Source organism: Parasteatoda tepidariorum, chromosome 7 (genome assembly GCF_982258835.1).
Source record: "Parasteatoda tepidariorum strain Cologne lab strain chromosome 7, Ptep-v5.0, whole genome shotgun sequence".
In the NCBI taxonomy this organism is placed as follows: Eukaryota; Metazoa; Arthropoda; class Arachnida; order Araneae; family Theridiidae; genus Parasteatoda; species Parasteatoda tepidariorum.
In genome coordinates this window covers 58881175-58909102 of record NC_141761.1, presented here as the reverse complement: position 1 = coordinate 58909102, position 27928 = coordinate 58881175, and the positions used below count along the sequence as shown (strand labels likewise).

The window sequence follows — 27928 nt, the reverse complement described above, 5'->3', positions numbered from 1 at the left end:
GGAGAGTCATCCCCTCTGCAGAGAATCAAAATTGCGATGGCATGTCTTTGGATCAGCCTCGGGAATGTTTCCCTGACTGTCGGCAATAGCCCATTATGCAGCTCTAGTGTGACGTAAAAACAGTACCTACCTACCAAGTCATTACAAACGATTTTAGAACTGAGATCCTACAAATAGGCTTAATGCTTTTATCATCTTTATTAAAGATGGATTTCTAAATTTCATTTAGAATTAAAAAAATAAAAATATTAATTAATTCTCAATAAATTTCACTAATATGAAAAAATTTAAACTAATATGATAAATGTAAACTAAACTAAAAACTCAGCGGCACGACAGCCCATAGAGGGCCAAGGCCTACTGCGCCCATCTCAGTTTTCTTGACCTTGGGCTCTGAGGTGCAAGAGCAGATGTTCCGGTTGGGTGGTCAGCCAAACACGGAACCCCTAGTGTTTAGTTCCCAAGCATGCTTTGTACTCATTTATCAACCCACTGAAGAGATGAAAGGCTGAGTCAACCTTGCCCGGCCCAAGGATCGAACCCAAGACCTGTGGCATGGAAACGGGAAGCGCTACCGCTCAGCCACCGAATTTAAATGTAAACTAATACATCAAGAAACATTCATTCACAAAAATATCCATTCAAGCCCATAATTGACATAGTATTTAAGTAATATAGACAAGCTATAATAGATATGGTATCTGGCCAAAGCCAAACATTTAGTAAACTGTGGAAATAAGGAAAACATTTGACTGTAGCAAAATATTTGTTGCATTTCTATTAAACAGAGCTTACATGACTGAATTATATCTCCTAATAACTATCTTTAAAAATTCACTCCTCAAAATACTAAAAATTTTATATGCATTCAGGTAGGTCATAAAACATTACATATTAAGCATTTAACCCATACTATTAGTTCAAATTTATTTAAGCATATTCTGAAAAATATACATAAAACACTAATATACAAAGATATTGCATGTTCATATGGCTATAACAATTTAAATATGTATAAAAATATAAATGTATATGTACATGTAAATGTAGGTAAATTACATGTATAAGTAAATTATATGTATATGTACGTAAAAATATATACAATCAAATAAATAACATTTTAATACAATTTAAAAGTGTCCTAAAACATAAAATAACCCATTAAAAATTTACAAAACTCAAATTATTTTAATGCAACATTCATAAATAGGACTTGAAAACTTTACCTCCACTGACAGGCATTTTTAGTTTTAAATAGTAATTCTAATGCCTTCTGATAAAAACAAGCAACTCAACTAAAAGTCATTTAGCTGTCCATTGGAAATAAAATGATGTAACTGGAAGAAAAAATAACTGAATAAAAATCTATGAACACAAATAACAGAAAACAAACTATACAGCTACTTACAAAATGCATTGAAAAAAATAAAGACTACAGGAACTAGCTCTCTAAAATATTAATAATTTATCTTTAAACCATTTTACTTACTTCTAGTTATAAGCGTAACAAAAAAAAAAGGCTCTAAAAAACATCTTTAACAAAAAGTACTGAAAATACTTATGTTGAATGCAAAATTAACAAAAGATTTAAAAGTTCAGTTGTTATACAAGGTAGAATAATTATAACCTTATATAAAGTTCCTATAAATGCCAGTCTATCCGAAACCTATGCTGTAAAATGATTTCAAACTAACTGCCTAAAAATATACAAAATAACAGACATTTTAAACTTAAACATAAAATATTAAATTTAAATAATTGATATAAGAGACAAAAAAAAAGATGGAGTAGTGAAAATTCCAAAACTACTTAGACACTTTGTTCCAGTATTCAAAATATGACTGATTTGGAAAGAGTAAAAAAAAAAAAAAAAACTAAATTATTTATTTTAAAATGTTGACATAACACAGAATGTAATAACACAGAAGCTACTCATTATAACTTTAGATTATGTTCCCATTAGTACCAATTTATAAGAAATCTTAACTTTTAAAATAGTTTTTTTTAAACAAATTACATGTAAGAGAATAAAATTCTTCTTACAAATTATCTCAAAAAGATATCTCAAAATTGAACATAGAATGAGAGTTAATCGTGAAAGTAGACAAAAATAAAAAGGGACAGTAAAACAATTAAAACTTGTATAAAGTTAATAAGTGTGACTATTTAAACTGAGACTTTAAATAGAACTCAATAACATATTAATTTGATTGGTTAAAAGTAAAAGTAGTATCGAAAATGTTACAAAAGTAAAATGAATCGCTGCAGGGAAATAATTTTAATACAGTCTAGTAGATTACAAACTGTCAAACACAGAATGTAAACATTGCTTCCCAAAGTAAACAATAAGGCTACTTTAGTAACATCACTTTTACAATATAAAAGACAATAACTTTTTAATTTTTAGTCTTATAATTTACAATATAAGATTAATAATTTAAAAAATAAATTACAAAATATCGACTAAATTCTAAGGACAAAATAATTCGATTCTATCTTCTCATATTAAGTATGTTGCTAGTTTTTGTGGGAAATTTTTAACAAATAGGAATGCAGCAAAATATGAACCATCTAAAAGAAAGCTTTTAGAAAAATAAACAAAATTTAAGAGGTGATATTTAATAGCGAATTAATTGTTAATTATATTTGCAAAATGACAGTCCAACAGTTTGAGAAAACTCTTTAATTCTAACTATAAATAATAAAGAAGCTAATGAATGAAAGACTAACAAATGATAAATAAATTTCCTCCCAGCTATTTTGGCGAATAATTACATTAGAAAATAATTATACCGATAAATTTAGTTTTACAAATGAATTAGTATAATATCACTTACTTTCCCACTTAAATGAACTAAAGTTTACATTCCAGCCAGACAGCTAGAAGTTCACTTCACTTCAATCTTAAACTTCAATAATTGAGGTTAATGTCACATGACTTCGGAAAAAGAAGTAAAAGCATATCACATGACTTCAGAAACTGAAGCTAGCTTCATAAAACCACCAAAATCTGTACCGTTTTTTTTTCTTTTTTATCAATTGGGTATAATATGAAAAAAACACAACTACTTCGATTTAGTAGGAACAACATATGACGCAATGCTAAACGAATGGAATTTAGTTGTTGTTTATTAGTTATTGTTATTAGTAGTTGTTGTTATTTGTTTTAGTTGTTGTTGTTTATTTAGTTGTATTTAGTTTCAATAACTTTTCTTTATAATGCAATAAAATCTGGCGAGCAGCTATTTAAACGATCGAACACTTCGTTTGTTTATTTGTGGCTTGAAGTTAGGCTCGCAGAAAATGCCGTTCATGGGTTAAATTTAGTAGGAACAACACAACCTGTGACGTAGGCTATATTATACCCAATTGGGTATAATATAGCCTACGTCACAGGTTGTGTTGTTCCTACTAAATTTAACCCATGAACGGCATTTTCTGCGAGCCTAACTTCAAGCCACAAATAAACAAACGAAGTGTTCGATCGTTTAAATAGCTGCTCGCCAGATTTTATTGCATTATAAAGAAAAGTTATTGAAACTAAATACAACTAAATAAACAACAACAACTAAAACAAATAACAACAACTACTAATAACAATAACTAATAAACAACAACTAAATTCCATTCGTTTAGCATTGCGTCATATGTTGTTCCTACTAAATCGAAGTAGTTGTGTTTTTTTCATATTATACCCAATTGGGTATACTATAGCCTACGTCACAGGTTGAGTTATTCCTACTAAATTTAACCCATGAACGGCATTTTCTGCGAGCTTAACTTCAAGCCACAAATAAACAAACGAAGTGTTTGATCGTTTAAATAGCTGCTCGCCAGATTTTATTGCATTATAAAGAAAAGTAATTGATATTCGATTTTTGATTAATAATTGATTTATGTGGATAGTGCAGGCCCGGATTAACCTATAGGCACACTAGGCACGTGCCTAGGGCCTACGAAATTCAGGGGCCTACGAAAAACTTGGGAGAAAAAAAATTGTTAACAAAAATAATTTAACTTTAAAAATAACAAGTGTATTTTGCACAAAATTATGAAGATACAAATAAAAATATAATATTTTTCTGTAATAAATTATTTTGCAGAATCTTATGATCTAATATATTACTTTTTTGCGATTTTTTGATTCAGCGAAATCTTGTATTATGCTGTCGAATTCCAAACTACGCATTTTATTAAAATAGTATTAAATCATTTTTTTTCTATTAGTAAACATTTAACCTACCTTGCAAATTTATTTATAAATAATTTCAAGAGATTTACTTTTGACAATGTTAATTTCCTTCACTTAGTTATCATAGTAGTATCATGAAAACTATGAAGCTATTTGTAGTATAAATATTTCTGGTAATTAATCTCACTATCAATTTCGCTGTTTTTTTTTGCTGGTTTGTTGTTGTATTGTTGACGTGAAGTGTTTACATAGTTATCGATCGAACTAATCATAATGGTATTATCGATATCAACTGCAATATCAGCAGTATGTCGGTATTGCAGATAAAGTTCGATAAACAAATTTGTACATTAAAATCCATATTAATAAAAATGTAAAAAAAAATATGCAAGAAAATTTTAGCATATATTTTGAAAAGAGGGGAGGAGTGGGGGAAGGTGGGGAGGGCCCAAAAACGGCTATGCCTCGGGCCTACGAAAGGTATAATACGGCTCTGTGCCTAGGGCCTACGAAAGGTATAATCCGGCTCTGGGATAGTGGCATTTATGTAGATAGTGGCATAGAATTTAGCATTGCGTCATGGTAAATGTTATTCCTACTAAGTGGAAGTAGTTGTGTTTTTTTTTATATTATACCCAATTAAAAAAAAGAATAGACATTTTAGTTCACAACTGAAATCTTTTCCAGATATTTCGTAGAATCAATACCTAAAAGCAAATAAATGAATGTATTTATTATATCTAACAATAAAAAATAGCAATGAACAGTTGGTGAACAAGTTTTAAGGATATTAATAGAGCTGTAATCAAAATCATTAATTTAAATCATGAACTGTAATTTTTACTCACATATGTATTTCTCTGTGGTTGTAGCATCTAATTAATTCAAATGCTGCAACACTTCAAAATGATTTGTAGATTTTTCTTAGAAAACGTTCAGTTTTTCCTAGTCGTTTTCTTTGCGACATTTTCTTCAAAAGAATTCTGGGTTTATAGCCAAGGTGTTGGAGAAATTTTCAAAAGGTAATATTTCACTTATTTTCTAATGTTATCAAATTGATCCAATTTTTATCCAATTTTGAAAATATTTCGATAATTTGTTTATTTTATATAACAATTTTTATAACATTTTTCAGTTTCGGTTACTGGTAAAATAATCTTAACCACCTTCTAAATATTATTAATATAATAGGCATTTACATGCTTGGTATCAATTATCTTTTTAAACTAATAGTAAAGAAAATGCGAATAAGAATTATTTCTTATAGTGCCTGTATACCTTTTCAATAAATTATCATTATAAAAGTTTCGTTTCTCTGTTCAGAATTTTTGCTTCATTTCATAGCACATACTACTTTTTTTTTGAAAACCCAATTTCATAATTTTGTTCAATTGTTTTAGAGTTAAAGAATATCGTCCAATCTCTGTTAGGACTATGGAAACTTACGAAGCATGTAAAATGGTAAAGACTGTCCCTAAAAGTGCGGAAGCTTTGCTTATTTTGGAAGGAAACAAGTTGTCCTTAACTTGTCCATTATGGTAAAAACAAACTGTAATTTTTAAAAAAAAAATCATTACGGTAAAGCAGTTGTTGTATTTTACGTTTTAAAAGTTACTTATTGACAAAATTATAAATCGTAGTTAAATTATAAATCACACAAAGCTACTGAAATGAAACAGGTGCTAGTATTAGCTGGATTTTTTTTTCATAATCATCGTTGAACATCCGATCCAATTTTGGGTTTACTACTACTAATGTTCAACTCCGTAGTCTTGTAATTTTGAACCAATCCAGAAGACAAGGGAACTCCAGGATCAAGCACTGGGAGGAATTTTGCCTTCGTGGAGGACTTTTTTGATGGAACTAACCCTCATTTGCGTTACATAGAGAGAAAAACCACGAATATCCCCTGGGGTCGGTGCGAGCCGGGTGCGGAATCCGCATCGACCAGCAATCGCTGGGATTCGAACTCGGTGCACCCTATTGGGAGGCGAACACTCCATCCTCTGCCCCACCATAGCTTACACCCAAAATATAGGTGATAACCGCAACCAGGATTATACATAGGGGAAGAAGTCTAGATTTGATTGACATAATCTGACCTAGTCCTCCAAGGTCATGTGTGGTTCATGTGTATAAAGGAAAAAAGGCTTAGAGGTATAAAGGGGCACAACAACAGAAGTTCTATAAACGGATTTTCCCCCTTCTCTTCTTTCAACTAACATTAGGACTTGGGAAGGCTATGGAGTGACGAAGAAATGTTTTCTCTATTTTTTATCGTTGGGTTGTTGTGTATTTTTAAACTATTGATAAACAGTAGCTCACTGTTAATTAAGACTTTTCTTTGAGAATACATTTATGCCGTCCATGTTAATTAAATCTGCTAACACATTTTGAAGTAGAAAGAATGAATAAAATGGTGGTTGGCAGGTAGCAGTGCACTCAACTATGCTTGTAGTTGTCCAACAACCGCTTAACTTTGCTTCTTATGCTCTGGCATGCAAATGACACTCTGCTAAATCTGAGTTTGTTGCTCACCCTAGAAGTTGTTTTTCTGGTATAGCATACTACACCGAGCTGTTCCCCGCTTTAGTTACGTATTCCAAGAACTGGACTTCTTCTTTCTATATTCTTTGGCCGCTATCTGGGTTTGCTTATTTCGCCATATGAGAATTTTTTGAACGAATTGAAAATATTTTGCACACAGTTTTAAAATTCGATTAGCCAAAGATAATTCCATGTATAAAAAATGTAATAAATATTTATAATTCTTTATTATTTTATTTAATAACAGTGGAAAATTTTTGAATTGCAAGGTATACAATTTTTTGCATTTTAAAATATGTAATTTTACATGACAAAGCATAAAATTGGTCAAATAATTCCTGAGAAATCAAATTTTTAAAAAATCGCAGATTTAAAATTCGATTTCTCAGGAAATATGCAAATTTCGCTTAAATTTTGTGTTCTGCCATGCAAAATTACGTTCTACAAAATGATGTAAAAAACTGTATACCTTTCAATTTAAATTTTTTTTTCAACTGTTATTGAATAAAATAATAAAAGAAATAATAAAAGAAATAATAAATAATTATTTAAAATTATTTTTTTTCATGGAATTATCTTTGGAAAAACGAGTTTTATTAATGTCTGCTCAAGTTTTCAATTCGTTTAAAAAATTCTCGAGATATGGCGAAATACGCAAAGAGTAAAATTAGCATTTAGGGGTCCAAACTTTGGATCGTTCTCCTGACCAAACTATGAGAACCTTTTTTCCCGGATCTCGGCTATCCCCTATATTTTGGAAGTCAGAAATCCTATTTCGTCGAAAAAAATGTATATTTATTCAGAGAAAGTACGTTTCTGGGTCTGATTTCGTAACTTAAATTATCGTCTGCACTAATTAATTAGCATATTCGAGATCACCCCTGGAACCATTAAATTGGAGTTCTAGAACGTGGAGATCCGATCATTACATCAAAAGTTATTTAAGGTGGTCCTTTTTTCGCGCTTTGTACATAACATAGACATAATAACACAATTAGAAAAGTAAATACATTTTCGTGTTAAAAATTAATTTGAAAGTGAATTAAGATAAGTAATTTATTTCTTCACTTAAATACTTGGTAGTTTTTTATAATTCTAAAACAGAATAGGTATATCCTACAGAAGTAATTGAGCCCTATTACTGTCAGCAAAAATATTATTGCTAATTTGTCAATGTAAATTAAATGTTTTAATAGTTATGATTATTAATGGTTTAATTATTAATCAAATTAATGTTGCTTATTAATGTAGCAAGACTTACTCTAATACTATAAGGAATTAAATAAAATGAAAAACACTCAATTAAGTTTGAAAAAACCCACTTAAATCTGAAAACCTTGGAGAAAAAAAAACCAAAACTCAAAAAACCGGGTATCTTAAAACATTGCTTGCTTTAATTTTTTAAAAGGCAATTTAGACTATTATTTATTATTATTTTACCATTTCCAGCGACTACCTGAATATTTCTTCGAACAGTGAGGAAAAGTTTCTTCCACGGATCATATTTCTCATGTCTGGCTGTCATACCTCAAAGAACTAATTAGTTGCTAATTATTAAAGTAATAAAGCAGGCAATTAATCCAAGCATTCACGGAACCTTCTTTTCTACCTAAGAGTACTTAGGCAACAAATACCACCGCATTTCAAACCACCGGAAATTCTCAAGTGAAAAAAATATAGCAACTTTTAATGAATTGACATGAAAACATTGAAAAAAATTTAATATTTTTTAATAGTTTTAACGAATAAATTTATTTTCTAAATTATTTGTTGCTGCGTCACCCCTCGAACCATTAAGATTGAATTCTAGGCCGTGGAAATCCTATTGTAGTATATCTACCAGTACAAAAATATAATTCCAATTCACTAGTATAAAAGACATGTTAACTCGATTCTATGGTGGGGTACCCTTTCATAGATGAAGGTTGACATTGGTGACCCGGACGTGATGTGAACACGCCTACCTTGGCAGAAACGCCTACTACGTGACTGCTACTTGTGACTGCGACATTGTCCTCCTCACTCTGTTGCTTCTCAGTGTCGATCACAGACAACGAACAACGTATACACTGGACTGCTGAAGCCAATACAAGAGCGACCACAGCCGTGAACTTAATACAGCTCTCACGATCAGCACTCAAAAAACTTATACAGGTCTCCCGGCTTCTAACAAGACAGCAATGAATTAACTAGTGATGTCCGTTCATCGAATTCTATCACACATATAATTCTGGTGGGGGAGTACTGTAGTGCATTTACCACTACAAAAATATAATTCCAATTCACTAGTATAAAAGACATGTTAACTCGATTCTATGGTGGGGTACGTTTTCATAGATGAAGGGTGACATTGTCAATATCTTCTCTCCCTACACCTATAATTATATCAAAAGTTAATCAGGGTAGATCTTTTTTTTTTTTTTTTTTAGCTCTGTACGTTCATTAACAATAGGGCTTTCAGTATGAATTTTTACTAAGTCGTAATTTTAAATAAAATATTTCTATTACTACTTAGTAGGAATTTTACGTAAATTTCTATACAGACAAATCGGGAACAAATTTTTTCTTCAATGCGTAGTTTATTTACCTAATATAGCGTTCAGGGTATCTCCTGAATGTTTCATCTATTTTGAACGTAAATAATAAAAAGACGAGTCGATCAAAAAATGTGCCCTTTTCAGCATCGTTATTAGAAAGGAACTAAATTTTGTAAAATGCATTGTGTTTGAATAGTTCTAAATTTTGTTACTGGTTCTGGTTGGCACTACCAGCAACCTGTTGCAGGAAAAAGCATAATTAGTATGTTAAAATATTTACTTAGTTTTTCAATCAACAACGCTATCTGGGGCAATAATTATAATATTCATGCACAAAGCATTTTCCTATTGCTTTTTCAATAATAATACAGCAAACTCTTTCTATCTCAATTTATATTTTTATTATTTATGTTCGAAATTGGTCAGTCATCTTAGTGAACAGTCTCCCTGTAGAAAAAAGAAATTGATATGCAAAAGGAATGCATATTGTTCTTTATTCACCGCTCTTGATCTATATTTATAAGTTAGAAACTAACAAAGGGAGCATTCCTACTGCGTGCGATTCGTATATGCGAATCAGACATAAATGTGACTAGCGCATGTGTGAGCAGCTTCGCTTACAAAAAAAAAAAAGAAAGATACATTCACATTGCATGCGAGTGATCTAGAAGTTAATGTTTGAGAAACTATCTTGAAATTTATCGAATAACTAGAGAGGAAGGCAGAATGAAAAATAAAAAACCTGATTTATTGACGGATATTATTCCTCTTTTTTTCATCCGACAAACAATTCGCTGGTTTAAGTTCCATCGTCCCCAGCTATGATTAATTCGATTTTAAAAGCGTTTTCTTTTTTTTATTCGCTTGTGTGCGACTCCTAATGTATAAGATTTTATTAGCTTCACTGTTGACAAGGATTCTGAAAATATATAATTAGGTATGCAATGAACGCCATGTATATGGGGAAATTCGAATTTGCTCAATATTACAATCATTTTTACAACAAAGTAAATAAGTAGAATTTATGTTCAAGGAATTATGATTATGAGCACAAAAACCTTCCGTTTCTTCGTAATATTTTAATGTAGCTTGAAACCGACTGACCACTCGTTGGGAGTGTGGAAAAAAGTTCTTCCCGAAAAGGCTACTTTTGTTCCGGTTCATTTTGATGGTGTAAGATCTCGCTTGCTCTCTGATACAACCATCGAAATCGACAGTGTTTTAAAAGATGATACTGGTATCTATATATGCGTTCATAACATGGAAGTGGTCGCAAAGTATGCTGTAGACGTTGTCCAACGAGAACCACACCGATATGTAAGTTGATGCGCTCAAGTAATCTTTTTTTTTTCAACTTTGATGATATTTTATTTATGCATTATTGATTTCTATTACTCAGTGGCACTTCCCTTACAAAACTTTAAGGTGCTGTTGAAGTTGATTTGAGGTTTTTTTAAGTTGACTTCAAAAAAAGAACCTTAAAAAATCAAACTACCAAGATGTATAATCATGATGTATGAAGTTGTTTTCTTCTCATTCAGGTTGCTGTGAGGTAGATGAAAATCTACTTTAGAACAGCAAGCTTAGGCAGGTTGTTTTTGACGTGTACAGGTCATTTTTTCAACACTTCAAGCAAATAATTGAGCTGTGAATCTCGGTATTTCCGAGCTATATATAGCATTTATTTTATGCGGTGAAAACAAAATTAAAATTAGGGTTTATTGATGAGATTATTTTCGGTACAACACATAAGTTAATTTTCTACCTTAAGGCCTGGTTTCTTAGGACAGGACGCCGTCAGCTGGAAATCAGCGCTAACCTCTGATTGGTCCATTTGTGAGTTTGATAGTATACGTCATCCAACGCTCATCTTGAACTACAATTGCCGTCCAACTCAACTGCAGTTGGATCACAACGTGACGTTAACCACAGAAGCAATGGCGGACAACATCCAACAGCACATTGAAATCAGCCAAGATTTTGACATTAAACATAGCTTCTTCATTAAACATAGCACTCTTCATTTAGATCAGCTATAATGTGTTTTCTCTTGGACAAAGTCATTTTTTGTTCTCTAAAACACTGGTCGATAATAACAAAATCAATGCAAATTCAAAATAAATATTTGTTTACGTTATTAACGCATGCGCAATGAGAGATAATGTCTGCGTTGAACCGACTGCTCACGCTGAGCTAACAAAAAAGTATTTCTTTGGCGTCATCTCTACATCAACTTTCCGCTGACGCCCAGATAAGCAGGGCTAAAGAGAATAGAAGGGCTGGTTCAGTCCTTTGAAGTATCTCTCGCCGCGCCGATCCTCCGACGTCACTCTAGTGACGTCACTTTGGCGCAAAGCTCGCACTTTTACTTCAAGATCGGAGCGTTTGGCCTTACTAGCTCTAACTAATATTGGATCATTTCTTTTCGCGAGATATTCTAAGACATTTGTTATTTTCTATAATGACTTTCCTCAGTTTTTGCAGTGAATTTACAAGAATTTAAAACTATTATCGAAATGCCAGTTTGTGCGATTGCAACTTGCAAAAATTCTGATACAAAAACAAAAGAAAAAAGTATAATTTTTCGCGTGTTCCCTAAAGTAAATGAACAACTATGTAAAGAATGGATTCCGAAATGACACAGTTAATATAAAACAGCAATACGTTTATTCTGTCGCAAAGAACTTTTATAAAAATTCATTATCTAAATAGAAACCGCCTCGTTACTTCATAAAGAAAGGCAGGTGAAAAGAATTAAAAAATGGATAAAGTCAAAGAAAATTAAAATGTAAATAAAAAGTATAAATAAAATATATAGTATATAGTTGAAATTCTCCTAATTTCATAACATATTTTTTAATGTAGTTATTCTAAATATTTATGATTTTTTTTAAAAAGTACAGTCGAACTCGTTTATAACGAGCACAAAGGGACCGTAACATGTACTCGTTAAATCCGAGTGCTCGTAATAAACGGATCCTTAAGACAGGCGTGCAACCAGAAGAGGGGGGGGGCTTGAGAGGTCAAATGATTGAGTTTACTTAAAATTTAATTATTACTTACTTACTTTAATTACATTAATTAATTTAATTAAATACTTTTCTTAATTTAATGACAACTAACCCCCTTCCCTCGCATTTCTTTATTATTTTGAAAAAAAGATAAGACAGAAAGACTAGAAAAAAGATTGCAAGACAGAAAAATATTGCTCGCTAAAACCGGGTCTTGCTCGTTAAAAGCGACTTCTGTTCCATAGACTTAACATTGATCCAACCAAAAATTCTCGTTTCCCTCGGTAAATCCGAGTTCTCGTTAAATCCGAGCTCGTTATAAACGAGTTCGACTGTATATTCTTTTCAATTTAAATATCTATAAATTATATCATCGTAAATTTAAATGTCTATAAACAATTGTAAAATTTCTAATGTCATTATGAACCTAAATTATTATTTTGTTTCAGTAATTAGCGTTTAAGGTTGATGTTTCCTAATGATTAAGTATGAACAAATTGCTATTAACGGCATATTTTAAAATCAGGGATTCTAAATTTAACTTAACTTATCGTTATGAAAGAATATGTAGATAAAAAAAGTGTCGATATATGCCTTCATTTTTCTTAATAGTTAAAGTTAAAACTGAACTTTTTATAATAAAGTATTTATCGTGTCATTTTCATCAACTAGCAAAACATTTTTATAAGTTTAAAATGGTACTTTTTTTAATATAATAACCAAGAAAGTTTTTTTTAAACTATGTTTATGAACGGAAATAATGTGTTAATTACTTAAAGTTTGAAAGCTAATAACCAGAAAAAGTCTAACTTATTTTTACAAAGAGAAAGATGCAAAGTTATCATAATATCTTTGCTTGCGATCTCCGAGATCTGTGGACACAGTGACGTCATGAGGAGGGAAATCGTAGCTTCAGCTCTAAGAGCGGAGTGAACTAGCCCTTCTATTCTCTTTAGCCCTGCCAGATAAGGCGCTAGTTCTAAGAAACCAGGCCTTGAGCTAACAAACCAGTATTTTATTGGTGTCAGCCGGACGTTGACGTCCCGCTGACGCCCAGATAAGGCGCTTGTCCTAAGAAACCAGACCTTTAGGTGTATTTTTACTCCTATCAAAATAACCCAAAAAACATCTCCTTTTTTATATAGCTTCAACTTTTCTTAAGTTCTTTTTCTTGCTCCGACAAATAAGCTTTATTCTATGTTAATTAAACCAATCGATGAAAAACAACAATACTTTTCAATAAAAATAGATAAGTCAATTATAAATTTGTAGTTAAAGTTATAGACGATTACGTTTATGAAAAACATAGTATTTCAACTTCTACAATTTCTGCTGCCGTTAAATCAACGAAAAGACAATTTCGACACAGAAATCTTGACGGAGACTTATTCTTCCTGAAAAAAACTTAAAAGTTTTTATTTTTTTTATTTTAGAATTTTTGATTTAATTCACTTTTAAAATGTCTTGACCTAAATAAATATCCTATTCGACAACCGTTTTTTCGGGATATTCGGGCTTAACCAATTTTATAAGCGACTTAGTTTCGAACTTATATCGTTTTAGAATATTCTAGGATCAAACTCAACTAGCTCTCGCGGCTATAATATTGTGCTCTGGGAATTGAACTTATACCATTGTGTTTTGCGTCCTTTTACGAGGTTGTGCTCACTCTTTGATGTTTTGATCAATTTTGAATGTATGTGGATGATGGCATTGGGCATCGTGAGCATTTTCGCATTTTCGGGATTCCCACTCATTTCATTTGAAAAAAAAGTTTACAGTCTTTTCATTACTTCAAGCAAATCAACCGTCTTGACCACCCCTGATGGCAATGCAGGTCTCCCAACGAACTCCCATGCTATTAACGAGATTGATGCAACCTTGAGACAATAAATACCACTCCATTAAAAGGCATCTTCTTTAAAATAGTTTTCCACCCTGAGATGCTGCTGGAAGGTAACATTGACCTGCAAATGCTATGTCAAGAGCATCCCAGGCATGATCTATGAGATTCAAGTCTGGAGATCTGCTGGTCATTCCATTCTCTGAAATTCTTCAGCTTCAAGGTATTTCTTGCTAGAGACATTAACTAGAGACCTAGACATTAACTAGAGACCTAGACTTACAGCATCTCTGGACAATATTATAAAGGGCTTGGTTTGGTTCACTATTTGAGTTCTCTTAAAAAATATATTTCGCTCTCAGGAAGTATCCTCCTGTTACAAAGAGATACAATGATATGAAATTTCTGTTTTAGCGTACAATTTTGAAGCTGCAAAATGTAAAAATGTAGACTCCAGTAAGAGAAGCGTGATTTAAAGTTTTAGGGAAAGTACTAGAAAGTAATGAATTGAAAGTAAAAATTTCATATTTTGCTTAGACTTTTTATTTCAACCGGGATTAGTCCCGACAGTTAAACAAAGTCTTTCTTAAATACCGCCCTAAATATATACACCCTAAGTAGATGCTTTTATAATACTTATAAATTAATAAAGTTGTTGTTTCTAACGTCACTTGCCAATGCAACCAAGCCTGCCTGGTAAAACCAAGCGATTTTATAGCAGAGGGTGCGTTTCTTGTTTTTCAGTGGCTCCATCTATGGCCAAGATTCGGTCTTTAGCCGCACATACACGTCATATCCCTTTTTACAGGGCGAACCCATTCATACATCCATCCATTCATCCACAGATCGTATTTCTGACCTGAACGAACGAACGTTCAATCTTCAACTCAGTAACCCCACTGTTATGAGTTATTGATTTGTTATGGGAACTTGGAGTACTTTCTAACCCGACAGATTTAAAGCTCATCGATCACTATTTACTGCACGGGATATCTGTTGCCGACGGCAATCGAACTCACAACCTTTTGGACCTGGACCCAACGCCCAACCAACCAGACTATCCCGGCCCGTCAATATAGTATTCAATACATTTTAAAGGTTGCAAATTTATATTTAAGAGAGAGAAAAACAAAAACGCCATTGAAATCTGTTGAACTATTAGTTAGGAAAACGTTATAAGAAACATTAAAACCTTCTTGATTGCCTGATAAGAAACGGAGGTATTTCTAACAATCACCTTTCAACTCCAAACGTAACACAATCGCCTAACAGGTTGTAATGTTTTTATCCACATCTTTCTCTGTAGTGATTGGATAGATTTTGACAGCATTTTTGGTATCTTCCTCGCTGAAATATTAATTTGTGACAAGGATTCCTTTTGACAGTAATTTTAAGAAATATATATTAAGGAAGCTATTACTCAATACTTCGAAAGCAAAAGCAAATCTCTTCAATCTTTTTATATCCCATGGTACTGCTTAGTTACGTACGGTAATGCTTTTGAGAGTAGTAGAATATGAAAATATGGACATCAAAATTTTCAGAAGTACCCAGAAAATTTTATTTGTATTCGTTTATGAGATCACTGGCTGCGGTCAGTAAGCGGGTGGGTGACCACTTTGATCAGCCTGCGTAGGGGCCGGGGTGCGCGGTATTGGTTCTCGTTAAACTGTTCTACCCCAAAGTGCTCGACTTCGAGTGCTGGTCGTCGGGCTACCAGAGCAGTGGAGCCATCCCCTCTGCAGAGGATCAAACTTGCGTATGTGCCAGTATTTTACTTCGGATCATCAGTAAGGACCGCCGTCAACAGCCCATTTGTATAACTTTCATCTGACGTTAAAATCCGAACTGAATCTTTAAAGTTTTTTTTTGTTGGCTTAGGTTGTAATGGGAGGGAAAAAGAAGAAGAGTGCAGCGCCATCTGATGATGTTGCATTAAAAGGGTTGAATCTAATTCTTGGCGTTTCCTGGTCTGAATGGAGTCAATGTAATCGATGCAGTGCTGTGGGCCGTCGTCGAAGAGTTGGTATATGCACAATTAGGGTATGAAACTTCTCTTGCTATAAAAAAGGGAAATGTTCATTTTTAAGTAGTATTTCAGTCTGTTGCACCAAACAGGACCTGGAAAATTATTAATTTTAGGAAGTTTTAAATTTATTAATTATGAAGATATTAGAATTTTATTGAATATTATCAATGATTTGTTTTTACAAAACTGAATTATGCCCGAGATAAAATTGCTCTTAGTCTTATCCCGTTTATCATGGAATAATTCACTTGAAATATATATATTTTTTCCATTTAAAGATTCCATACTTCCTGTGGCTGTCGAATGAATGGCTTTAGTTTTGCTATTAGGAAATATATTTCATTTTCTAACCTAACCTTCCTTGTTCCTGGAAAGCTTTCTGTTCTAGAAATAAATTTCAGACAACTTCGGTCGTTCGATTCTAATCTGTATTTAGACTTCTGTTTATTTATTTTTATAAAGAGATTCAAAATTGTTGCTCTTCATTTAACATCACGGAAACATCATTTACCACGCAAGGCCGTAAGCAATTTTCCTCATATGTTCTCTTGCACTGCAAAAATTGTTCGTTCTGACCCTTTATTGTCATATCAGTCTTACACATTAACAGTTTTGTAATGAAATGTCTGAGCAATTCATTCCTTATTTCTGTAAAAAATAGGACATTAAAGCGTTACAGTAGGATTTAAGCCAGGAGCTTCCTTTATTTCGGAGTAAATAATAATAATAAAAATAAGTTAGCGTTATTTCATAATGAGCGCCGACATCAATGCCTCAGTGTATTGCGTCCCCTACACCAGGGCTTTCAGCTAGATTTTTGAAAATCTATGTGCTGAGATTGTGCAGAGGACATATGTTCAGACGCTTCAGTAATTTTGTTTCAAAATAACTAAACTAAACATTCGGTTCACGAAAAAATGTAAATGAAGGAAACAGGAGTTGGGAAATGGTTTTTGTTCATTACACAATTTTCATTAAAGACTAATCAGCTAATAATCTAACCAAATCGTAAAAAAAAATACCAGGTAATTCTGATGCAATTTATCAATAAAACTTTTCATCGCCTGAGTATCTGTGGCAAAGGCAACTTTTTAATTAATAGTGACAGAAGACAAACCATCAATTCAGTCATATTCACAGTACCAATCACCAATTTAAATCTCTAATAGAGCAGCAAGAAATTTCAAGTCCACCATTAAGATTGAAATTTCGTTAAGAATTCAGTGTGTAATTCAATAAAGTTCAGAGTCTTGGGCAGCAATTTTACCAGCTGGTGACCAAAGAGCTGCCTTCAGCATTGTTTTACAAAGATTAATGTGTTCCATCGCCGGTATATCTGTGGCAAGGAAACTTTTTAACTAACAGCGACAGAGGACAAACCATATGAATATGACTATAACATATGGTTCTGTCACTGTTTATTAAAAAGCTACCTTAGCACAGATTACAGGCGGAGGTTCTTAATTGTTTCGTTTTTTTGCTTTAACTTTGCCTCAATTTCCGTAGTTCATCCAGTTCTATTACGCAACAATTAAAGTTTTGTTTGTTCTTCTGTAAGAAAAAAACCTCCTGTCCCTACGCAGGTAGGGAAAGCAGTTTTCTTTGATATTGTACAAAAATGAGTCAAATATTTATGTTTTGGCTATAAGTTTAGCTACTAGTTAGCTATGTTGCTACATCAACAAAATGTGAAAAAATCACGCATTTTCCATAATCTGACTTATTTCCGACGAGAACAGTCACCTGCATAAATATCCAAGAAAAAATATGTGTATGTTCTTGAGATAACTATCTTGACAGCTAAAGAACTCTTATCGCCAATTGTTTGGAACACTATCTGGTTTCGAAGACTCGTATCGGGGAAAAAAGTATCAAAAACTTCTCTTTAAAACACTTTTCTTCTTATTTCCATAGCAACAGACAGCTTTGTGGCGGAAGGAGTTCCTTAATTAGACAGACAGTATTTCATAAACTTTAAGTTATACCTCAATCACCATTTATTCGTGATATTGTTAATTTGGCAGAAACAAAATATGATGCTTCCTTCGAAGCCGGTGGATACGCAAATATTGAACGAGTATAAGAAGGGCATTCCTTGTCGATCACATCTTCTTCCTGAACCAATAAGAAATCTGCCAGCAGTTATCGACCAGAAGAGTGAATTTGTTGTAGGATTTTGCAAAGTAAGTTGAAAATTGTTACTTACTAATATATAAAATATCTGCAAATTTTATTCTGGTAGCAGCACCAATATTAAACATTTTTTTAATAGTATGGATTAAAATTATAAATTATTAATTAAATTCATAAATTAAAATTATAAGCTATTTACTTCTGTTTAACTTGACTACAAAAGAGGAAATAAATGATAACGAACAATTGAGCATAGTTAATAGCAATTAAAATATCCTGGCAATTTAACTATTAGTATTACAAGACTTAATTCATCACAAACGCTCAATCAAAATAATATCTCTCTCATTATTTCCTTTTTGTTGTAAAGTTTCATAAATAGAGTGTTTTGTAGTCACCGCTCTGAATATGTATCTTTAGAATTTTTGTGAAAAAAGTCAAAGAAGTAATATAAAGGTTGCAAATCGATATATATATATGTGAGAAAAACACACACAAAAAAGTGCAGTGTGAGTGAGATGAAAATGTGCAAGATGCAGTGAGAAAAAACATCAAAACCAGTTTGATAAACAGAGTGGAATTAAAAGTCAATTATAAAAACAGTTCCAATCTCCTCTCTCACCAAGGATTCCACATAATCCGATAAAATTTTTCGATTTTTCTCTCGCAAAAATCATTGTTTTTTCCAAAAACATTCTAAAACACATATTAAAACATGAAATGCGATTGTTAAAAAACTCTCTATTTAACGATTTGGATTAATTCTAAATTGATAAAAAGGACTACTACACAAAATATGAAAAGATGATCTGAAAACGGTGACCATTTTCCGTCATTTTTATGACACATGTCTTCTTTCACTGTTGATGTTGGTTCCTTCTTACGGATGAATAAATCAAATTATTATAATAGTATTACATGTCCTACATAGCAGTGAATTGATGTTTAAAAATCGTAGTGGTAGTAACGCCTCGGTACACCCCCATCAGAAATTTATCAAGGATAGAAATCGATGAGCGGATACCACTAGTTGCTATACTTGTGAAAGACCGGGAGAGCTGGATTAAGGTCACCGGGTTTTTGAGTGCTGAATGTGAGAGGTGTATTAACTTTACGGTCGTAGACGCTCCTGTGTTGTCTTTAGCAGTCGAGTGTATGCAGGCTGATGTTGTGTATGATCGAGACGAGACTGAGCAGCAACAGCGCGAGAAGGTGGTTAATGTCGCAGTGACAAGTCAACTGTTCAATGTGAACCATCCATCGAAGTGGGCGTTTCTGTCAAGATAGGCGTGATCATATCACGTCCGCAAGTCACCAATGTGGGGAGAGTAAATATCGACAGTGCCAACCTTCATCTATCAAAAGGTACCTCATGATTGAATCAAGTTAGCATGTCTTATTTACCAGTGAATTGATGTTTAATAATTGTAGTGGTAGTAACGCCATAAATATAATGTTAAACAGTTATTTGACGCTTAAAAAAATGTAATGTGTATAAAAATTACATGAAGCTTTTAGATTATAACTTTCAATAGCTGTATGTAAAAGAACTTTCTTAGTACCCATATTTTATTTATACCCATTTAGATTTATTAAGATAAAAAAAATTTCAAAATGTGTGGACATTTTTAGCTTGTGTTTAAAAATAACGGAAAGAGACTTCTTCTCCTAAGAAAAAAAATAAAATGATTAATATTTCCTGAAATAAATTAATTAATTTTATGAAAATTATGTAACATCAAACTGACAAATTGGGTGTTAGCCTTTACAAATTTTTGAGAGTGTTGAGTTTGAATGAAAACAACTTTGATTTTAATTCAGAGATTAGTTTGCATTAATTATGTAATAATTTCAATCATTTTAGTTAGAAATTAATCACTTTGGTATAATATTGATTTTAAATAGTATTGCATATTAACATATTTTATCAAAATATCGGTAAAAAAAATCAGATTCTCGATCGGTAAAGGTAAAAAATAAATCCTAATTTAAAGTATAAGAAAATCAGTTTTTTACGAAAAATTCCGAATAAAGTTTGCTTTAAAGTAGGATTGGGACGATAAATTCTACTTGTAAAGGTCAAGAAACAATTAAAATTTGGATTTTCGTCAAGCACGACAAAGCTCCAGAATAAAGTACATTAGTTCAGGTATGTGAGCAGAATTTCGACTGACGATGAAGTCTGTTTGTCAATAAAAGGACGATCAACTCTGCTTTTAGCAGTCAGTACTTGATCAAACTTGTATTTTTACGAGACTGGGAACTCCATTGGAGATATGCTTCCGAATGAAGATAGCTAGTTTGAAAGTGCGTTTGCACACACGAAAGAGAGTTAATGAAAGCTTAGTAATTTATTGTAATAAATTCTTTTAACTACGTCCTAGATTCCTTGTGCATCATTCGGTGGTATAATATCTGTCACTGATCAAACTGGGGCTGTGATTGATACTGTGGATAATAGTAAAGGGGTCTATTCCATGCACCAACCTCTACCGCCCCTTCCAGCAATCGTCAGTAGGAGAACTTTACACGAAGAGGTTGGTAAAAGCATCATGATGACTTGTCCTGGGTAAGTACCAGCTCTATCACCATTTTCTGGAAACATTTAAGAGTTTTCTTTCATTATTAAACTGAATTTGATAAACATGTGTTAAATAACTATAGAATTGAAAATCAAAATGATGGAAAGATTCTTACAGACACTTGGCTATTTAGAGAAGTGACGACAGCGTATATTTTTTAAAGAAAAAAAAACTTTTTATGACTCTGAAAAATTTTCATTCTTTTTAGAAACAACCAAGGGAGATTTCTCATTTGGCGAAATGACTCGTTCGTGATAAATCCATCTAAAGTCCATGTGTTAACCAAAGGCAGAGTTAAAATAGATTTCGCTAACAATTTGCACATTCGAAAACTGCGATTCTCCGATACATCTATATACAGGTAAAAATAAAACTCTTAATTTTTTATCCCAATCACCTACATAGTAATATGGATGGTGTTATCTACATTAGGAAACGCTGCAAGCTCCATACCGCCTATACTTCCGGGTTACTGTTTCCGGTGTATTTTAAAGCCATTTGGCTCACAGCGTGATCATTGTGTTTTGAGATTCTTGCAAACATGGTATTTGATTACTTATTACTTGTGTTTGCAATGCTGACAATACTTGTTGTTGTTAATTTACGTCGCACTAGAGCTGCACAATAAGCTATTGGCGACGGTCTGGGAAGCATCCCAGAGGATGATCCGAAGACATGCCATCACAATTTTGATCCTCTGCGGAGGGGATGGCACCCCCGCTTCGGTAGCCCGACGAACTGCACTCGAAGTCGAGCACTTTAGGGTAGAACAGTCTAACGAGGACCAATACCGCACACTCTCGGTCCCTACGCAGACTGATCAAAGTGGTCCCCCACCCGCACACTGACCGTAGCCAGTGATGCTTGACTTCGGTGATCTGCTGGGAACCGTGTCTTAACGATCAGTCCACTGCGGGACAACAATACTTGTAGTTACAATGCCAAAGGTGCTAACACTAACGTAAGATGGTGCACAGCTTGCAACAAGAAAAAACAGTAATAAGCAAATGGAATGAGGCCAAATTAGGACTGCCAAAAAAAAACGAGTTATTCAAAATCTAGCAACCATGTCACCTTTTTTAACATTATATCTATAAATAACTAAATCAAATTTTCACTACAAGCTCACCAGAATTACTTAATAACATTAATATCTTATGAAATACGGCAGATTTGAGCTCAGAAATTATCTAATTTATTTCTTTTAACAAAACAAAATTATCCGTTTGAAAATATCGCCTCTCAGAATTAGCTGTAGTAAGCAGTTACAAACTTTCGAACCGGAACTAGAGCAGGTATTGAGCTCGAGATTGTTTACATTTATATTGAAAACACCATTCTCACAGTGGTTCGTAACCACCGCCTCAAGATCCTTCTCCAAAATGAAGTATAAAAAATTATGGACTTTAGAAGTCATAAATTATAATTTGCGACTTCTACATATGCTATCGATATCTGAAAAATCACTAGTGAGGTATTTTTCTCTCTTAAATATCAATTTGTGATCCTTAATGAGTATGATTTTTTTAATTAATTTTGGACTGGAATTCTAAAAATACATAATAAGGATAGTGATTACGGAACACCCTATGTATTACAAAGATTATTTCAAATATAATACTATATAAAATCGGTAAAGAAAATTTATGGAGATGACTTAAGAAATTTACATTAAAAGTCACAAAATATACATTATTAGAGCCAGGAAAAGAAAGGGGGAAAAAAACATTATCGAAAGCTAACGAATCAGTAATGAGGGAGGAAAGAGTAAAAACATTCAATTACCAGCTTGATTTCCGAACAGAGCGGGACTGAATGACGATAAGTTAGAAATCGCAAGAACGTGGATTGAGATGTGCGGTTCTTAAATCATGTGAATGGATGGTGTTTTCAGTAGAAATGTAAACAATAACAAACTCGAGCTCGGCACCTACTCTAGTTCCGGTTAAAAAGTTTGCAGCTGCTTACTACATGTTATCCTGATAGGCGATGTTTTCAAACGGATAATTTTGTTTTCAGTAGAAGAAATAAATTAGATAATTTCTGAGCTCAAATCTGCCGTATTTCATAAGATATTAATGTTATTATGTAATTCTGGGGAGTTTGGAGTGAAAATTTGTTTTAGTTATTTATTATTAAAAAAGGTGACATGGCTGCTAGATTTTGAATAACTCGCTTTTTTGGCAGTCCTGATTTGGCCTCTTTCCATAAGTTTATTACTGTTTGTTCTTGTTGCAAGATGTGCACCATCTTACGTTAGTGTTAACACTTTTAGCACTGTAAACACAAGTATTGTTAGCATTGTAAACACAAGTAATCAATTACATTGTTTGCAAAAATCTCAAAACACAACGATGCCAAATGGCTTTAAAATACAACGGAAACAGTAATCCGGAAATTTAGGCGGTACCGAGCATGCAGCGTTCCCTAGTGTGGAAAACACCATCCATACAAATCGCGATGTGGTATTTTCAAATCTCGCGCAAGGATTAAAACCTCAAATCCATGACTTCTTATAGCATTTATCACTGAAAATCATGTCTTCCCGTGACAAATTTCGATCTACTACTCTTTCCAGGTGTACGGATACCCTATAAATACAAGCACTTTCGGGTTTCACCAGACAATTATATAAGTTTCAATCATTTTGATCTCACTTTATTCAATAGCGATTCATCAGGTTTGCGAAGGTTTTCATTTGTTAACCCGAGTATATTTGATTGCGCTCGACATTGATTTTTAAACATATATTAATACAACTGAAATACATATTTAAAGTAAGAATTTTTAATGGATATATTACGAGCAATAATTAGGAAACTCCGTTTATTTAGAGACGGTGGCTCTGTGAGAAATCTTTAATCTTACACAATTGTTAGAAAGTTTTTTCATAAGACTGGAATAAAAATAATTGTATCCATTTCCATAGTATCATTATAACATATTGCCTTATTTTTCTAATGTATCATTCCATTTTTCTTGATTTGTATTCTATTTAAATTATATTTTTTCCTTAATCCTAGCTGCTGGAATGATAAGACTTTAGTTGGAACCATAAGACTCCAAGTTATTGAAAAAACTAGTGAAACGAGATTCGGAGCTTATGTTTTAAATCTAGGAATATTTTTCACATTTATAATAATTTCAACGGTAACGTTCACTGTTTGTAGAAATGTAAGACTTGACAAAGAATAAAAAAAATTACTCTAGGAAGCAAAATAGAGAGATTATTTTGCTTTCAAGTTCCAAAATTCAGAGATTTGTAAAATGGATTATGTCTTATCACATAGAGCAGAACTAGGATTTTCAGAAATGTGTCATATTTTAATTTATTCCTTCTTAAAACTTTCTCTTTTTGAACTTATACTATTATTGGAGTACATTATTTTTTTCCCATCTTCAAAATTTTTTATGCAGTTTGTAATGTATAGATTTCTTTAATAAATTTTCTATCTCAGTGAAAAAATGAAAGCAATTTTTAGAAAGCCTTTTTTTCTTCAAACATATTCGTCCAGGTTAGTCACCATAATTTAGCAAATCGAAGTCTAAGTATTTATGGTATGAGATAGAGCTGAAACAAAATTCTTAAGTACTACAAGCAAAATTTTGCAAATTACCATGGGTAATGATATAAAACGTACCCTATTTCATTAATCCTTGTATTTGCAAACTTAATAATTTACCTAATAGTTTGCTCCGCAATTTAAATTTAAGATATAAAGGGCTAAATAATGTTCCATTTTAAATTACTATTTATGAGAGAGTAGGGTAAGACTAGGTACCTAAATTGTGTGAAAACTAGTTCTTTTCTAGCAGATCAACTCTCAGGGGTGATTGTGAGAGAAGGAAAATTTCATGCTCAAATAATCGATATAAATTTGTATACCATACATGTTTCGTATTTAATAAAAAAATTTAAAAATACGATTTATAATTAAATTACCTACCAATACCAGTACGATTTTGAAACCACGTGAATACAAATCGCAACATGTAAGTTTTAAGTTAGGTAAATACGAAACTCGTCGATTGATATTCAAACCGTTTTATAGGAAATGCGATACTAGCGGATTCCGGCGCCGTTTCAAGTATTTAAAATGGCGAAAATCCGCCAAACTAAATAAATCAATTAGATTTCTGTCCATTGGCAGAAGAATCACGTATTTTAGATGTAGTAATTCCGTAAAAATTTCGTTGGATTATAAGTACTTCATTAGCAAAAGTTCGAGAATCAATGGTCTTGAGAAATGCCTTTATATTGGCCTAGGGTTATAAAATTATCTTTAGTCCAGCTTATTACAGTTATTCAAGATACATACTCTAACAAACAATAAGAATTTCATCCAGTAACTGCTTTGTTTGGTTTCAAAAACTTCTGCTCTCGGAATAAGACCAAGTACTCCTTTGATGTGTGGCGATGGTTGGCCCACAAAAGCTGCAGTGCAAAAGAGGAAGAAGATAACTACCTCTAAGGCTGAACGAAAGCTTTATGGACCCCCTTCTTCAAAGCACAAAAAGTCCAATTTTAATATTTTGTAGAATTTTTGAAGACCCTTCATACAAAATTGTAGTTTTTGAATAAATCCTCAGCGATTTTCTTAAAAAAAAAAAAAAGAAAAGAAAACTAATAAGCACAATAATTTTCGTATGGAATTTGGTTGCGCCCTTCTCTAACCACAGACTTAACTACATCACATGTAAATAACATGCACAATTTTCCTTAAATTATCATATAAAATAGAAAGGTCTGCTAGTTTTACACTGAAATACTAGCATTTTCAAATTTCCCATGAAGTTTAAATGAATGCCTGGTTTTACTCCACTAGCGGGAGTTAAGACTGAGACTTCTTCTAGGAAAATTAATTTATAAAAAAAAGAAATACATCAATGATTTTTCAGGAATGATAAATTGTACACAACTAGACAATTAATACTTTCATTAAATCAGACAGTTTCTTTTCTAAATTGAACAATTTAGCTCCAACAGGTCTTAGAATCTTAGCCACCTTGTATTACCCCTATTTCTCAGTGGCATTAACAGAAGATTTATAAAAAAATTTGATCTTTCTTTCTAAATCAACTCTAACAATTTTCTAGCTCCTTATCATATAAGGTAATCTAATGATCTTTGGGTTTTGCATTAAAACGGAAAGACTACTTTGTTAAAGATGCAAGTCACTATTGTTAAAAGTTGTGCTGTTTCATAACTTAACAGCTGGGGAATAAAGATTTAAGTGACATTTCAGGAACTTAACTTTGATTTGTTCAAAGCAAGAAAAAAATATTTTGACCTGCTTCTATTTCTTGTATGTAGCTTGCAAAAGGCAAAGTCTAAAATACCCTAAAATGCATTTAAACTGCTCACATCATGTTGTCCACACTATAGACATTTTAATTTGCTCTTCAAAGAAGAGTATTTTAAGCTTAGTCAACGACTGTCTATTGTCAGATGCACTTGATACCTTCTTTCACTCATTGATCGCTTTAATATTAAAAAAGAACAAACATATTTACAAGAAAACCATTTTATTAAAAAATCACTACTTCATATTTATAAAGGCAGTTATTCATAAGGCACATGAATTTTTATCATAACTGGCACCTAATATAAGTAATGAACACATACTGGCAAACATAAATGAAATAAATATTAAAGAGAACAGTAAAATGGACAAATAATAAAGGAAAAAACTACACAACGAAATACACATAAGCTTTACACAAAATGGAAATTTAAAATAACCTTCAATAGCCTTTATCCAGATAAAAACAGTCATGTAAGAATAAGAAATATAAAATAATATTCATTTATAAACAACTTTAAAAGCTTCTGTATCAGTGCAGAATCATAACCGTGCAAAAGATTTAAACATTAAAAAAAAAAGAAATAATTCGAATAAAATATAATTTAACACTGCATTTAAGATATAAATTTTATGCAAGAAAAATAAAGGGATTTATTATAATACACATCTTGATGCAGAAGTAAAAACCTCCTGATAGAGGAAATTAATGTAAGTTTTTAAGTAATACCTAAATAAATCGCACACATTAAAAATTCCCTTAAGAATATAGTTTCATCTATGGGAGAATTTAGTGAAATTTTACTATTTATTTATTATTCACATAGTTTAGTTAGCTAACTGTTGAAAGAGTACACTTATCACAGATTACTTTATTAAAAATAGTTAACATTTAATACAGAAATTGAATTAATCAAACAAATACAATATTTCAAATATACAAAGACCTGAAAACTTTCTAATATGCAAGGTATTTGTTACAGTATTTTTATAATCAACCAATAAAAACATAAATGATTATAAGTACTTACATATATATATATATATATATATATATCGATAAATTTCGTTTTTTGAAGAAAAGAAAAAAAAGTAAAGATGAGGTTGAAAAAAGGAATGTTAGATGTTGAGGTAAATATTTAAAGAGGGAAATGAAATGAGAATATTTTTCACATTTCATCTTTCCCTAAACTATCATTTGACCCTTTTAAAAATTTACCAAAAGAACTTACACTCAAGTATATTTAGGTACATTTTAAGTTTAATACAAATACAATAATACAGATTCTAAAAATAAGATTGGAAATTTTTTATAATGATTATAGCTAGAATTTGAAATTTGCTTACCCATCCTATGTTTTATTCACACAATTATTTTAATTTCAATATCTAATAAAGTATACAACGATAATCATTAATAAAATCATTGTCATTAACTCAGCTGCTTTTTAATCAAATTCTCAACAACAAAAAATCACCAGTTTTAGTCTTTTAAATAAATTTTTAGATACCACTTGTTCCATAAATATCAGTTCATTGCTAACCAAGTTACAATATTTTTCACTTTAAAGTTAAAGGGAGTGGCCTTTTTATCAGTATAATTAAACTTTCAATGGTCATTGCTTTATATTACAATATTTTTCAGTTTAAAGTTAAAGGGAGTGGCCTTTTTATCAGTATAATTAAAATTTCAAAGGTCATTGCTTTATATTACAATATTTTTCACTTTAAAGGTAAAGGTTCCCCACCCC

General features: G+C 32.0%; 2 protein-coding genes across 8 annotated transcripts in view; one reads left to right on the top strand and one right to left on the bottom strand.

The window, feature by feature from the left end:
* The window catches only part of LOC107448785 (multiple PDZ domain protein), a 684699-nt gene extending 681729 nt beyond the window's left edge, over window positions 1-2970 (bottom strand). For 5 of the 7 annotated variants that reach the window (XM_071183400.2, XM_071183406.2, XM_071183404.2 and 2 more), the window contains exons 1-2: window positions 2838-2970; window positions 1227-1337 (exon numbers count right to left, since the gene is read on the bottom strand). In XM_071183400.2, coding sequence (XP_071039501.2) covers window positions 1227-1242 — 16 coding nt within the window. In that variant the 5' untranslated portion in view covers window positions 1243-1337; window positions 2838-2970. Of the gene's footprint in view, window positions 1-1226; window positions 1338-1627; window positions 1693-2730 lie in introns of those variants that run through there. The other 2 variants (XM_071183401.2, XM_071183402.2) reach the window with 2 other exon arrangements.
* Window positions 2971-5650: 2680 nt separating this feature from the next.
* LOC110282961 (Ig-like V-type domain-containing protein FAM187A) lies at window positions 5651-24217 on the top strand. Its single transcript, XM_021147307.4, has 7 exons — window positions 5651-5730; window positions 10365-10593; window positions 16012-16173; window positions 18184-18342; window positions 20677-20861; window positions 21083-21235; window positions 23898-24217. Exons 1-7 carry the CDS (start codon window positions 5651-5653, stop codon window positions 24067-24069), a joined length of 1140 nt encoding a protein of 379 aa, XP_021002966.4. The 3' UTR covers window positions 24070-24217.
* The last annotated feature ends 3711 nt before the right edge of the window (window positions 24218-27928 follow it).